The 15,024-nt window shown below is 50.1% G+C and overlaps 1 protein-coding gene and 1 pseudogene across 1 annotated transcript; one reads left to right on the top strand and one right to left on the bottom strand.

Annotated features, from left to right (window-relative positions):
- Nucleotides 1–515: 515 nt before the first annotated feature.
- LOC135287393 (zinc finger protein 239-like) lies at nucleotides 516–11,605 on the top strand. The gene is made up of 4 exons (XM_064400748.1): nucleotides 516–701; nucleotides 1,274–1,345; nucleotides 9,523–9,601; nucleotides 9,787–11,605. The coding sequence occupies exons 3-4, from the start codon at nucleotides 9,550–9,552 to the stop codon at nucleotides 10,875–10,877; spliced, it is 1,143 nt and encodes a 380-aa protein (XP_064256818.1). The 5' UTR covers nucleotides 516–701; nucleotides 1,274–1,345; nucleotides 9,523–9,549; the 3' UTR covers nucleotides 10,878–11,605.
- Nucleotides 11,606–11,948: 343 nt separating this feature from the next.
- On the bottom strand, nucleotides 11,949–14,301 carry LOC135287253 (cytochrome P450 4F4-like; annotated as a pseudogene).
- Between the last annotated feature and the right edge of the window lie 723 nt (nucleotides 14,302–15,024).

Raw genomic sequence — 15,024 nt, 5'->3', positions numbered from 1 at the left:
ACACTGTCTTCAGACGGTGAGTGCTGATGGTTGGCATATCCGTAGCAGGTGTGCTCATCCTGTGTTCATTGGGTTTTATCCCATCCAAGCAGGCATTTTACCATAAGCATACTTATATCAGCTATTTCTAAGTTTTAGATAAAAGAAATAAAAACTATATAACGAAGATACTTTAATACCAGACATATGGAATCCATTTTTAATATTGGTGAAAAGCCAATATTATAATATGCATCTCTACCATTCCTCAGAGGTGGCTCCGCAGTTCCCGGGCAGAGCCGCAGCGCCCAGCGCTCCCCACTTCCACCCCACCTGCGCCACCCGCTCGCATCCAGCGAGCCCCGGGAGCGGAATTTTGGCTCGGGGGGAAGGGGACAGCACGGACGGATCTGCACTGGGGGCCCCGAGCCCCCTGCCCATGGCTGGGGGCTGCTGGGGGTTTCTCCCCCTGCCCCAGAGCCGGTGCTGCTGCGGCCGTGGGGCAGAGCGGGTGCGGAAGGCGGGTCCGGGGCGGGAGCGGAGGAGGAGCGGGAGGAAGGGCAGGGAGAGGGGAAGGGGAGGAGCAGGAAGGCGAGGAGCACGAAGAGGAGCGGCCCGAGGAGGAGCAGCAGTGGCAGGAGCATTGCGGGGCTCCACGGCGAGCCCGCTGAGCCCGCAGCTCGGCTGGCCCCGGCAGCATCGCATTGCCCTGCGTGCCGCGGGTGAGCGCGGAGGGGAAGCTCGCCCCGAGCCGATCGCGGCAGCTCCGGGACGGATTTTTGGGGGACTAAAGGAGGGAGTTTGGAGGGGTTTGGGTCTCGCGGAATCCGGAGTCGCGTCCCAAATATATTTCGGTTTTGCTGGGAGCGGTATTTTTTCTTCCTATGACGAGGGGCCATTTTTGGATGTGGCCGGAGTGCAGAGCTGAGCCGTGAATGGCCCGGGGGGATTTTGCGGGGCCCACGTGGCGCTCGGCCGGTGCCGGCGGGCGGGCCACGGGTTTGGGGATCCCCGGGAGAGGCGGGGATGAAAGGCGGGAGCCCCGGCGTGGGGAGAGGGGCGATAGCAGAGCTGGGGGAGCTCCGGCAGGCTGGGGGGGCGGTGGAGCCGGGAGATGAGTGGGGCCCGGGCCCCGAGCCTGAAAGTATTGTCGGGGAGCGGGGGAAGCGCTGAGTGCCTGGGGTGGGGGGATGCTGGAGAAGGGGACCCTGGGACACCTGGGAGCCGCGCTCAAATTGATATAAAATTTCAATAGTCAATCCGGATTTTATTTTTTATGTCTTTTATTTTAAAGCAAGCAAGCCATCAGCGCTAGGTGCTCTGGGAGTCACCGCTCCACTCACGGCACACACCACTTACAAGTTCGGTAAAGTATATATACTGTTTTTAAGCCTACAAAACATTTTCCAATGTGTTTGGTTAGTCCAAATCAGCAAATATCAATAAGCTGGGAGCAGCAATTTCATAATCTTTCCAGGTGGTCCTTGGCTTCCTGTCCTTCTTGTGGTCATCTGGAGGGAGGCTTTACACTGGTGTCTGCTACATGATTTTGTCAAGTGCATCAAGCTTTTTATTATACCTAAGCATTTAGTTGCTTTGTTAGCTTTACCACAACATCCTCTCTTTTATTCTAAGCATCAGTCGTCTTGCTACCTCATCTCTTTTACTCTTCTATACTTCATTGATTTTGATGCTTTATTTGTTTATTGGGTCAGAAAATTTCAGAACCTTTCCTTGTGTCTATTTTGGACACAGCAGATAGAAGCATTTGATGATTCCATTGCCAACTGACACGAATCACAAAAGCATTTTTCATAATCCCTCCCCTTTATGTTATTGATTCATGTCTTTGCATCAAATTGAGCTGATACTTTTTGGGTTGCAGTGTTTTTTGGTTCTGCTTTGGCCTTGACTATCATAAGGGAGTGAGTTTTTTCTCCTGTGGTTGTGATTTTAGGGTTTATGAGCATTCCTGAAATCTGCATTCCCTGGATCACTGAATGCATTAGACTAATAAAGCATGGAATCATACATGGTATAAACAATCGGCCTAATGCAGAAGAAAGCAACATGAACCCCAACTTTTTCCACCAGGCTCCTTCAAAGAAATTATTCCTCCAATTGTCAGTTAATATGGAATTCCATTTTTGCACTGGAACATGTGCAACTTGTTTAATTTTGTCTGCCAGATTTGTAATAGCTTCTCCATTATCATCAATCTCTAAATAGCACTCAGATATACTAAATTTTCCACAAAGCCCCCTTCTTCAGCTCATAAATAATCTGGGGCTAGCCTATTCTGATATACTGCTGCTCTGGTCTGGCTTAGTTGTCTAGCTACAAGCTTCAATGCCTCTGATGTTTGATTAAAAGTAATTTCTACACTGGCCTGTAATCTAATAATTTGGTTAAGCATATAAATAGGGGTTCTATAACCCCAGCTAGTGTCCTGAGCCCAGGAGGCAGGATCACAGTAATCTGTGATCCATTGGGAAGTCCATTCTTAATTTTTCCAGGTCTGTTTTCCTCCTATTTCAGTTTGTTTTCTTCTGCGCAGAGTTTCCTAAAGAGATTGTCCCAAATATTCACCTTTGCTCTTTGGTAGCAAAAAGAATACAGGTTGTATAATTGCAATTGTACAGGTACCTCTCTGTCTCTTTGATAATTCATCATATGCCCTTTTACCACATATCCAAATCCATTTGAAGCTTTCCAATTTTCAGCCTTCTGCCCCTGATTTTCCCAATATCCCTTAAGATCTTTTGCCTCCTCTAAAGGATTAGCCTGTGTTACACTTTTCCAGCAAACAGTTCCATTGGTACAATTGATGGAGCAATAACCTGTTGGTGGTTTTGGCCACCAGGTTGTAAAAGTGGAGTTGGTGGTATATATCATCTTGCAGGGGGTGTGTCCTACATACCTAGTACAATTGTTTCCTTTCCTAGAAATACAAATTATGCCTACTACTTCATGAGTCAATATTTACCCCTCAGGCTGAATTTCATTAAATCTTTGTGTCGTGTTCCATAATATCAACTGATCAGGTCCAACCCCTTCTCCCCTCCATGGCCATTGCTCGGTCATTTGGGATCCCCACCAACCCAGCATTTAGTCACATTTAGTTCCTTAACTACTTTTTGCATCAGATCAATGAACAGATTATTTCCCTAACATGGGGAGGTCCCAATCACTGAGTATTTTCTTAGTATTTTATACAGGTCACTTCCTGCTCTTGTTCTTCTTGGGTTTGAATTTCCCCTAGACGCTTTGTGATGTTTTTCACTAACTCTTCCTTGAATTTATCTTGTATTCCCCCTTTATTTGAGTATCCCCACGTTCCGCCTTTGGGAAAAGAGAAGAATGGTTCTCCCTGGTGACAAAATTGATAGTTTCCAGGTGCCCATCCTCCCATTCCCGAATCTGTTGCTACCCAGTAACTCTTCTCTCCTGTTGTACAGGTTTCAGGTTGTCCTGGCTCATAACATCCTGCATTAATATGAGTGTGTGCTCGGGCCATGGTCCAGCCATACTTTACATTTTGGTAGCACTTCAAGCAGGGATTGGTTTCCTATTCCCTGGAAGACCCAACAGTACCAGAAGGCCCCACAGTTTTATTGTCCCTCTTCCTCCTTGGCCTCCCGGGGTGCTCCCAGCAGTGAGGGGTACCATCTTCTCAGCAGCAAGGATATTCTTCAGGGGTTCCGTGTGAGCTTTCCTGCATTCCGTGCCGTTTCTTAAATACTTCCCAGTTCTTTGCTTTGGCTGTCTCGGATCCGCAAGGGACTTGATTACGTTTGCAATGCTCAATCTTTTTAATGTTTGCCTCACTTGATAGTCCCCCTCTTAATCCGCATTTCCACAACATCCACCACTCATAAGAATCTAGTTTTAATGTTCTTTCCTCTAGTCTCTTTTTTAAAAAATATATTCAGTTAAAATCTGTTCAGTGTGTTTACACTCTGGACACAACCCACTTGGAGGATCACCCCTGTGACAATGATAACACCACCTCTCCTTCCAATAGTTGCATTCAGTGCTTACAAAGGGATAGCAATTACAGTCCTTTTCAATGCAGGTTATTTTATCTCCTGGCATCTCTTGAGAATATGGCATCCTATATAACATCCTGCATGGGGAGATCCCATGCTCTGAGTTTGGCATTGTTCAAATATTTAACAACGCCAATGGTAAGCACTTAATCCAAGATAGTTTTGTTTCAGTCATTAGTTTTGCTGGCTGATGCTTTATGGTCTGGTTCATTCTTTCGACTCTCCCCAAACTCTGAGGGTGCCAAGGGGTATAATATTCCCAAGAGATCCCTAGAGCTTTCATTACTTTTAACACTTTTGAGGTAAAGTGGGAACCCTGATCTGAGTCAATCACTTTAATCATCCCAAATCATGGAATTATTTCTTCTAAAATAATCTTTGTAACAAAATGTGCTGTTGTTTGTGTCGCAGGGTAGGTCTCTACCTAATGAGTTAATTGGTCTATTATTACTAACAAATACTTGTATCTTCCCACTCTCAGTAGTTTGGTAAAATCCACTTGTATCTTTTCAAAAGGCCTATAGGCAGTTTTTCTCTCTCCCTGTGAGGTCTGTCTAGATGTCTTCTTGTTAATTTTCTGGCAAATAATGCATCCTTGTGTCTTCTGTTTTGCTATATCAAATATTCTTATACACCCAAAAAACTTTAAAAAGTGGTCGCTTAGTGCTCGTGTTCCCCAATGAGCTCATGAATGTAACTGGGGAATTATTCTTTTAACATTACTTTTAGATAGCATTTCTCTACCATCTGGTAAAAGCTACTTGTGCCTTTCTAGCTTAGCCCCTAGTTTCTGCATCTCTTGTATTTCCTTTGAGAGATAGCATTTTTTATATTTTGTATCATCCTCACTTTTATTCAAATTATTTAAAAACACAGGTAAGCATACTGCTGCCCTTTGTGCTTCTGCATCAGCCAAATTATTGCCATGAGTCCCATAATCCGTTCCCCTCTGATGTCCTCTGACATGGACAGCAGCTATCACTGATGGACCCCTCAAAGCTTCTGATACTCTTATGGGAACAACTGGATTACTTATTTCTATCCTTATGGGTCCAGTCTTCAGCTTTCCTATTTCCTCTTTATGGTGCCACACTTTTGGATTAATTTTGTCTTCATCTTCTGACATTAAGGTATAAAACTGTACCTGTAGTTCTCCTTGTTTCACTTCTAAATTTATTCCTAAAGCTGTAATTACATTTCTTCCTAGCAAATTATTATCTGCTTCTGGTACCAATAACAAATCATTCAAACAAATCTTATTTTCTGATTCAATTTCAACATTTTCAATTATGGGTACTTTAAATGGTTCCCCTTTTGCTGCCACAACTAGAGCAATTTCTTAAGTAATTTTACCCCCTTTGAGGAGGTGCTGTTGATCTTTCTGCTCCAGTGTCTAATAAAAAGGTAACTTCTTCCCCTTGGGGACCTATTTTTAATTCCATCAAGGGCTCTTTTGATGATCTGGTCCTCAAGATGTACAGCCCCTGACACCCCTATTTGTCCTCTTCACACTTTTTTTTTTTCTCCCATCTTTTTGTTGTTGCTTACAGCTTCGCTTTGTCTTCTCCTTCCTCACTAATAGGAATGATAATCTGCAGGACCATCTCCGGGGTTTCTCATTTGGGGAAGTTTCTTACAATCTCCCCTAGGTCTTTGTCCTTCTGTTCTAAACGCTTTCTTTTCCCCCTTCTGAGTTTCCCTCACAGCTGCTACAAATATCTTGGCTTTTGCCTTTTGTGTTTCTTCACCTCTCCTCACATACACCTTTTGGTCTTCCCACAATAGCTCTTGGAGACCCCAGTCCTGCCAATCCTCTCATTTCTCTAGCCTTTGGTTTTTTTTTTCGTATGTCTCCCCATAATTTTGCCACAAATGGAGTTTGAAGCAATGCTGTTCCTACTGGGGAATCTTGGTTCATTCCTGAATACATTTGCAGGCTCTTTCTGAACCTCTCAAGCCAATCTGTAGGTGTTTCATCTTTTTCTTGGCACACGCTGAAGGCCTTGTTAATATTTTGCCCTTGAGGTATGGCATTCTGTATCCCTTGTATAATGATATCTCTAAGGTCCCTCACATTTTGTCTGTCCTGCTCGTTCTGATTAGGCCATTTTTGATCCCCACGTGGACCCTGCTGGTGTCTCCTTTCCCATTCTCTCATTCCTGCTTGCCTAATCATTTCCCTTTCCTTACAGTAGTAAATAGTATTCCTGCTATAGCTTGAAGCTCATCCCAGGTGTAGGTATTTGGCCCTAAAAATTGGTCTAACCTCTCGGAAACCCCTAAAGGGTTTCCAAGCAGCCGCCCCATTTCCTTTTTAAATTCTCTTACATTCCCCGTATGAAGTGGGACTGCTACAGATGCTATTCCCCTATAATTTCTTCCAATAAGTATTTCTCTCAAGGGGAACAGTGTCTTCTTTTGATCCTTCTCCTCCACACTAGAATCATTTTCCTGGCGTTGTTCTCTCCTCTTGCTCCGAGTCCTACTAGATTGTGATGATAGTGGTGGAGTTGTTGAGCTCTGGGGCCTCTCAGGGGAGGAGAGAGTTTCCTGCCCTTGATAGGGAGGGAGCAAATTGTCTAATGGTTCCCAAGGTTTTTCTTTTTCCTTTGCCTTTCTCCTTTTTTTTAGTTCAGGGGTATAATGTTATCACTACAGAGACCCCCCCTCCTCCAAAGTGCCACATAATCACTTTCCTCCTGATCAAAGGGTTCCTTACTATTTACATAAAGATTTAAAGCTTGACACATCCAATCATGTAAGGACCCAGCACTGGCCAATATAAATGATCAGGCCTAATTTCTTCCTTAGTCCACTCTACCATACAATAATGGACCATCTCTTCTTTACTTTTTCCCTTCCTAGAGGGCATTGCATCCCAATGTGCAGTTGTTAACCCCAGGGGGCTGTCCGGGGGTATTTCTGGTTATTCACTCCCTTTCTCGTTTTTAGAGCCTCTCTGGGGGCCCCATAACCTTGAGCCTCTCTTGGGACCCTTTGAGCCTCTCTGGGGGCTCGTTAAACCTCCCTGGGGGCTCCTTGAGCCAGAGGTCTTACTGTACCCCTGAGCCATCGTGAGCAGTGTCTCACAGCACTTGCTTTGTCCCTTCACTGGCCGAGCCCCTCGCGGTGCCGCTTTTCTTTCCCCGGCTAGCTGATGACAAGAGAGGGAGGGCGGCAGGTTCCCCCTGGAGCTCTGTTGAATCCTGGCTGTCAGTTGTTTCTGCACATTATAAAACAGAGCAGCATGCATGGGTCCCAGGGAAACTTTATTTGATGGTAAACTTCCCCTTTTCCTCTCCCGCGATCAAGAGGCAAACAAAGACTTATATGTGGGGGCAGGTCAGGGGAAGGCACAACTTTCAACAAATCAGGAGAGTTGGGAGTAAAAACCCAGGTGGGAATCACAATAGTGAACCAATAAAATTCCAAGGGAGGAAAAACAGTTTCAGTAAATGGCTAAAGTTTGGAGAAATAGAAACTAGAAACTAGCTGACGAAATAAATGGGAAAAGGCGGAGACAAAAGGAAAACAGCAACAAGGAAAACCACCAAACCACTAATCAAACCATAAACCTACTAATGAAACAAAAAGCATGATACAACATCACGTGGTGATGGGAGCACGGATAGAAGGACTCCTCGATGGCTCCACGATAATATTGCGTCTCACTCACTCACTCACTTTCACTCAGACACTGTCGTGTCCACCCAACCAAACGATACTCACAGCCCGCTGCTCTTGTCTGGATCTTCGTGCACTGGAATTGCAGGTGATTTAAACTGCAGTTCTCAGGGAGCTCAGTTCCTTGCTTGCTTTCTTTACCAGGTTTGTGGTGCCGTTAGCTCCAGAGCTATTGGCTTCTATGGACCACAAAAGTGGGGTGCCCGCTGCAGTAGCCTCAGCCTGAGAGATCCCAGGGCATCAAGTCGGCGTCACCAAATTGATATAAAATCTTAATAGTCAATCTGAATTTTATTTCTATATCTTTTGTTTTAAAGCAAGCAAGCCAGCAGCACTGGGTGGTCGGGGAGTCACTGATCTACTCAAGGCACACACCACTTAAAAGTTCAGTAAAGTATATATACTGTTTCTAAGCCTACAAAGCATTTTCCAATGAGCTCAGTCCAAATCAGCAAATATCAATAAGCTGGGATCCGCAGTTTCATAATCTTTCCAGGTGGTCATTGATTCCTATCCTTCTTGTGGTCATCTGGAGGGAGGTCTTACACTGGTGCCTGCTACATGATTTGGTCAAGTGCATCAAGCTTCTTTTATACATAAGCATTTAGTTGCTTTGTTGCAATATCTCTTAGCTTTACCATAACTTCCTCTCTTTTATTCCAAGCATCAGTCATCTTGCAACCTCATCTCTTTTGCTCTATTATACTTCTTTTATTTTGATGCTTTATTTGGTTATTTGGCCAGAAAGTTCTAAAACCTTTTTTTGTGTCAATTTTGGACACAGCAGATAGAAGCATTTGCTGATTCCATTGCCAATTGACACAAATCACAAAAACATTTGTCACAGAATCAGGGGAGGATGAGCCCTGGGATCTCCAAAAGCCCCTCAGCATGGCTGAGCAGATCCCGGGAGAGGGGGGATGCTCAGAACCCATGCTGGGGTCGGCTGTCAGTTGTCTCTGCCCCAGCACGGGAAAAGGTGGTTCTGGGCAGGCCACGCTTTCGAAGAAGGAGTCTGGACTCTTGCTTTTCGGTCTTCAGTTGAGTTTATTGTTCCTTATCTACAAAGTTTTTCTGTCTGTCCAGCCGAGGTCTGATCAGCAAGACAGCCAAGGGCACTCTCTCCCGCCCACCGGGAGGTTGTCTCTTTTATAGTAGAAACTACGTATAAGATATTTACCTTTAATTTCCAATACTTTTCGCCCTTGTTGGCAAGTGCACTTTCCCTATGAACCAATCCACACATGCCAACATCATCCTGAACATGGATGCCAAGGAGAAGAAAGAAGAAGGACAGGGCATGCCCAAATCCCTCCATCTTGGGACCCCTGACCCCCATGTACAGAATTTCAAACCCCCCTGTGCAACATACAAAACCCCCTGTACAGTGCTCCAAAGTTTTTCCCTTCACCCTGTGATTCCTACTTCTACGCTACTTAAACTTTTGTGGCCTGTAATTCTTCATATAAGGTTGGCAATTTGCTCCATGAATTAAGGTCGAATTTCCAGGTGTCTTTGGCTTCCTGCCAGGGTCTCCGAGCCCCTGCCAGGGCTTTGAGACATCCAGGGCATCCAGAGAGGTATCCTGGATTCTGACAGACCCATGGGCCCCTCAGCAGCTCTGAAAAGAGGGACCCCCATAACCTCAAATAAGGACACTGGAAACAGGGAACCCCTGGGAGAGTGGTTTTGAACTTGCTGATTTTTAGAGGTATTTCTGGCCACCAGACACCCATTGACTTCTACAGATGGACTTGGCCAGTGGACCATCAAAGCCAATACACTCACATCTTGTTTTTCCCCAAATCAGGATTTCCCATTCCCAAACCTTATCTGGATGAAGGAGAAGGCTGCGAGGAAGGAGAAGATGCTGAAGGACGCTGAGGCAGGTGAGGAGGAAGTCAGTGGCCCTTTCCCCCTCTCTCCTGCTCCATCTCCCAGCCCAGCGCAGCCCCCGGCTGCAGGACAACCCTGCTGCCAACGCTGTCCTGCCGGGGATGGATTGGGAGGATCTTCTTCTCCTTCCCTCTGGCACGGAGGCAAATCCCATCCTCTCCTTTTCCTTCTCCTGCAGACAAGGAGCTGAGGATGGAGAGCAGGGAGGACAAATCCCCACGGCAGAACCTCATGGACGAGGCCATTTTGAGCAGCTCCATGGCACAGGAATCCAATGGGGAGGAAAAGCCCCGGAGATCCCTCAGGAGGAGGGGCTCCAAACCCAGCCCAGGATGCTCTGAGGAGGAAAGACCCAGCCTGTGCCAGGAAGGCAGCCAGAGATCTGGCCAGAGCTCTGAGGTGGTGGTCAATAAGCAGCTTGACGATGGCAAGAAGCCCCACCAGTGCTTGGAATGTGGGCAGAGTTTCCTCATGAGATCCCGCCTGGTCCGCCACCAGAGGATCCACACCAGGGAATGGCCCTACGAGTGTGGGGAATGTGGGAAGAGCTTCAGGGTCAGCCACCACCTGGTCATCCACCAGAGGATCCACACCAATGAACGGCCCTATAAATGTGGAGAATGTGGGAAAGGCTTCAGGAAGAGCGGCCACCTGAAACTCCACCAGATGACCCACACTGGGATACGACCCTACGTGTGTGGGGAGTGTGGGAAGGGCTTCCGTGACAGCTCTGGCCTGATCATCCACCAGACAATGCACACTGGGGAATGCCCCTACACGTGCCCAGAATGTGGGAAGAGCTTCATGGGGAACTCCAAGCTGATTATGCACCAGAGGATCCACACTGGGGAGAGGCCCTACGAGTGCGGGGAATGTGGGAAAAGCTTCAGCCAGAGATGCCATCTGATTCTCCACCAGAGGATCCACACAGGGGAGAGGCCCTGTAAGTGCAGGGAATGTGGGAAAAGCTTCAGTGTGCCCTCCACCCTGATCACCCACCAGAGGATCCACACTGGGGAGAGGCCCTACAAGTGTGGGGAATGTGGGAAAAGCTTCAGGCAGAGCTCCACCCTAAATGACCACCAGAGAATTCACACAGGAAAGAGGCCCTACAAATGTGGGGAATGTGGGAAAAGCTTCAGCCAGAGGTCCAGCCTGATTCCCCACCAGAGAATTCACACTGAGAAGCACTATGAGTGTCCTGAGTGTGGGGAGAGGTTTCAGAGCAGATACCGTCTCCTCAAGCATCAGCAGATTCACACAGAATAGAGGCCCTTCCGCTGCCCTGACTGCAGGAGGGACTTTAAGAGAAACTCCACTCTCATCACCCACCATCTGATCCACGCTGGGGAGAGGCCCTAACAGAGTCCCAAGTGTGGGAAGAGCTTCTCCCAGAACTCTACTGTGACCCAGCACCAAGGGAGGCAGCAGTAAGAGAAGCCCTACAAGTGCCCCGTGTGCGGGAAGAGCTTTGAGCGCTGCTCCAACTCCATCCCCCACTGGAGGTCCCCCGTTGGATGGTCCACAGTGAGACTTGGTGATCCATGGTCCTGGTGATTCCTGTTAGAAAAACACGCGGCTGGTGGTCTGCACATCTTCCTGGCTTCCCCTGGACACTTGGACACAGCCAGAGAAAAATCCACTGGGATGCAAACCGACATCAGAATTTCACAGGGGACCGCACAGTTTTTTACTTTCGACCCCAAAAATACTCACCTTTTACATCCAGTCATTTCTTCGGGTGGCATAAAGGATGGTGTTGGAGGTTTTTTCCAACCTAAATCATTCCACGATTCTAATTCTCCCTGGACCAGAGACATCTTTCATAGCCAAATGGTGATGGACTGGGGCACAAAGCCAGGATTTTGGAGGCAGTGGAGTGGAAATTCCTCTAGAAAAGGTCCTTTCTACCCACCAGGCACATGAATACTCAGCCAGCATGGACACGTAAATCCTTTTATTTTGGCCTTGATTTTCTATCATTTCTGTTCATCCCTTCACCCACCATTGGGGTAAAAATAAAGACATTTAACTAAGACACGGATGGTGACATTGTGGAACATGGTGGGGATCATGGTGGGGCTGGGGACATGGACAAGGACATGGGTGCGGACATGGCTGTGGATGGCGATATTGGGCATGGGGGGGGTGTCACAGGTATAGATGGTGACATGGGGCTATATGGCCGTGGATGAGGACATGGGGGACGTGGCCATGGGTGGTGACAAGTGGCCTAGGGGACAAGTCCCTGGGTTGATGTGTCCATACCATGAGGTGTCCCATGACCAAGGACAGCACATCCCCACCAGCACCACGATACTGTCCCCTTCATGCTCCCGTTTATTCCCTGCTCTTTCCCTGGCTGTGACACCTCCCTTGCAGGATGTCCCCATGTCCTGGTGACCCGTGTCCCTCAGCCACTCCCAGTGGCTCCAGCAGCAGCCAGAGCCCGTCCTTGGCAGGCAGGATCAGCTCGGGCTTGCGGCGCGGGGGTGGCCTCGCCGTGTCCCTCCGCAGCACAAACCGGGACAGTGTCAGTGCCACTGCCACCTTCATCTCAGCCATGGCAAAGCTCTGCCCGATGCAGTTCCTGCCACCACATCCTCACTGTCAGTGTCACCCCACTGTGAACCCAGCCAGAGACGGGGGTGGCACCTGGGGACACTCCTGTCCCCACTCCACCACATACCTGGGGCCAGCAGAGAAGGGGATGAAGGACGACGGGGACCGTCCCTTGCTGTTCTCTGGGCTGAACCTCAGAGGGTTGAACACCTGGGGTGACACCAGCACAGTCACACCGAGGGGACACAGCTGTCACCATCATGGTGACAAGGACACCTCATAGGGTGGTCCTACCTCAGGCTCAGGCCAGAGGTCTGGGTTGTGGTGGGTCCCCTAGATGCTCATCGGGCAGATGACCCCTGGTGGGATGGGAATGGCCACTTTAGGGACAGCAGATGAGGGTGGCTGGTGACACTGGGGATACCCTGGCCATGCTATACCCTTGGGGATGACACGGCCATCACGCAGGGGAATGTCCTCGGTGCAGCGCCGGGACACAGCAGTGACAGGAGGGTGCAGCTGCAAGCTCTCCTTGATGCACATGGTGGTGAAGGGCAGCTGGGACAGGTCCTCCCTGGGGACAAAGCAGGGGTGGCACTGTGTCCCCGAGCCACGTGACTGGGGGTGGCCCTGGGGACATCTCACCATTCAATGTCCGCAGTGTCCCGGCCAGCCAGGAGCTCCTGGACCTCCTGGCAGCATCGCTCCTGGTGCTCAGGGTGGGCGTCCAGGTTGTAGAAGAGCCATGCCAGGCCACTGGCCGTGGTGTCATGACCTGTGGGGACATTGGGTGAGTGAGGGGACACGGGAGTGGCTCCTCCCCAATGGCGCCTGGGAGCTCGTGCTCACCCTCAAACATGAAGGTGTCAGCCTCAGCCGTGATGTCCTCGTCCGACAGGGTGTGGCCGTTCTCGTCCTGCGGGGGTGAGATGAGCCAGGGGCCACCTGGGGCCACCGGTCTACGGCCAAATCCCATCCATGGCCACCACTCTTCCCCAATGGCCACCACCCTACAGGCACCACCATCCCACTGGCCATCAGCTCTATGGTCAATGCTGCCCATGGCCACCACTGTTCCCCTGTGGCCACCAGTCTATGCCCCAGCCCACCATGGCCACCAGCATCCTCCTGGCCTCCATGGCCAACCCTTCCATGGCACCACCATCCCCTAGACCACCATCGACCCATGGCCACCACCCTGTGGTCACCATCATCTCCCCATGACCACAACCACCCTCTTGAGCACTTCCATTTCTCCATGGCCACCATCATCCCCCATCCCCTCATGGCCACCAAAGGACAAGGGTTGTGGGACAACCAGAGGCTGGACATGGTGACACCGTTGGGTGACCTTGGGGAACCTCAAGGACAGGTTGGTGGCCACTGTGGGGTGGCATTTGGTCTGGCAGTGGTGACACCTCTGGGACCTGTGGACTTGGGTTGGTGGCCACTGCCTGGGCACTGCCAGGTCTCTGTGCCAGGTGTGGTGACACCCATGGGTCGTCCTGGGGACCCGTCTGGTGTCCCATGTCCTACCTGAGGCACTGAGGAGTGGCTGGAGGGTGCTGGGGTGGAAGAGGCACAGGACAGGCAGCCAGGGAAGTCCCCCCCAGAGGCAGCCATGACGGTACTGGGCCACCAAGGTGGCCACCTGCTGTAGGGCTTCCTCCGTGCTCTGGCCTTGGGGACAACAGGACATGTGTGTCACTGGGGATACAGATAGGCTTGGGGACATGTGTATCCTCAGGATACTGCCAGCCTTGGGGACATGTGTGACTGTCCCCACTGTCCCCTTGCAGGTGCCACCATCCTGTCCTCACCATCCCAAGTGCCACCACCCCATTCCTTCGGTCCCCTCATAGGTGCCACCACCCAGTTGTTCCTTTGCAGGTGCCCCCACCCCTGTCCCCGCTGTCCCCGCAGATGCCACCCTCTGTCCCCTCACCATGCTGGTGTGTCCCAGCAACCAGTTGTGCCAGGGTAGGATGGGGAACTTGTTCAGCTGGCGACAAGTGGCCCGGAATCGGGTGACAGCCACCAGCGCATCCCAGAGCCACCACAGCAGCAGGGCCACCACAAAGGTGCCCAGGGCCACCGCGCCCAGGGAACCTAGTGCCGTGGCCACCGCCATGGAACCGCTCCTGGGGACAGGCTGGGGACAGGGCAAGGGGCGGGCATGGGCGGTGTCACCGCGGGGTCACGTGGCGCCGCACTGGGTGTCACCGGATCCGCCTTTTGTCGTAACGCGCGTTCTGGTGGCAGCGTCCTCTGACACGTCCTGATGGCTTCTTGTGCTGACATGTCCTGGTGGCAGCGTCCCCACATGTGTATCCTGGTGGCATCGTGTTCCCCCCTTGGTGTGTCCCTGTCTCCCTGTGTGCGTCTATGTCCCCTCCATGTGTCCCTGTCCCCATCTCCCGCGTGTGATCCTACTCCCTTCCCTGTGTCCCTGTCCCTCTCTGTATGTCCCCTGGCCCCCGCCCCTGGTGGGACCAAAGTCCCCGAGGTCCTGGGGCTGTGTCCTGTGGGATATTCACGTGTCCCACAGCATGTCCCCGTGTCCCATAGGATGTTCCCGTGGCTGTTCCTTGCACTGAGCTTCTGCGCCTGTGCCAGCACAGAGAGGGACACTCCATGACACCCCACAGCACCCCACAGCACTTTGACCTCTGGTTTTGTCTTTTCTCCTTGGTTTGGTGGGCACCTCTGGCACAATCCTCTGGTACAAGTGGAGGTTGTGATGGTTCATTAACTGATCTCAGAGTGCAAAAACAACACAGAGGGGATTTCAGTATTGATCAAAAGAAATGCATCTTTTATTGACTGTCCACAGCAAATGCCCTAGAAGGGTTAG

Source organism: Passer domesticus, chromosome 29, assembly GCF_036417665.1.
Source record: "Passer domesticus isolate bPasDom1 chromosome 29, bPasDom1.hap1, whole genome shotgun sequence".
Classification (NCBI taxonomy): Eukaryota; Metazoa; Chordata; class Aves; order Passeriformes; family Passeridae; genus Passer; species Passer domesticus.
Note: the sequence above shows the minus strand (reverse complement) of the source record. Positions and strands in the feature narration are given on the sequence as shown.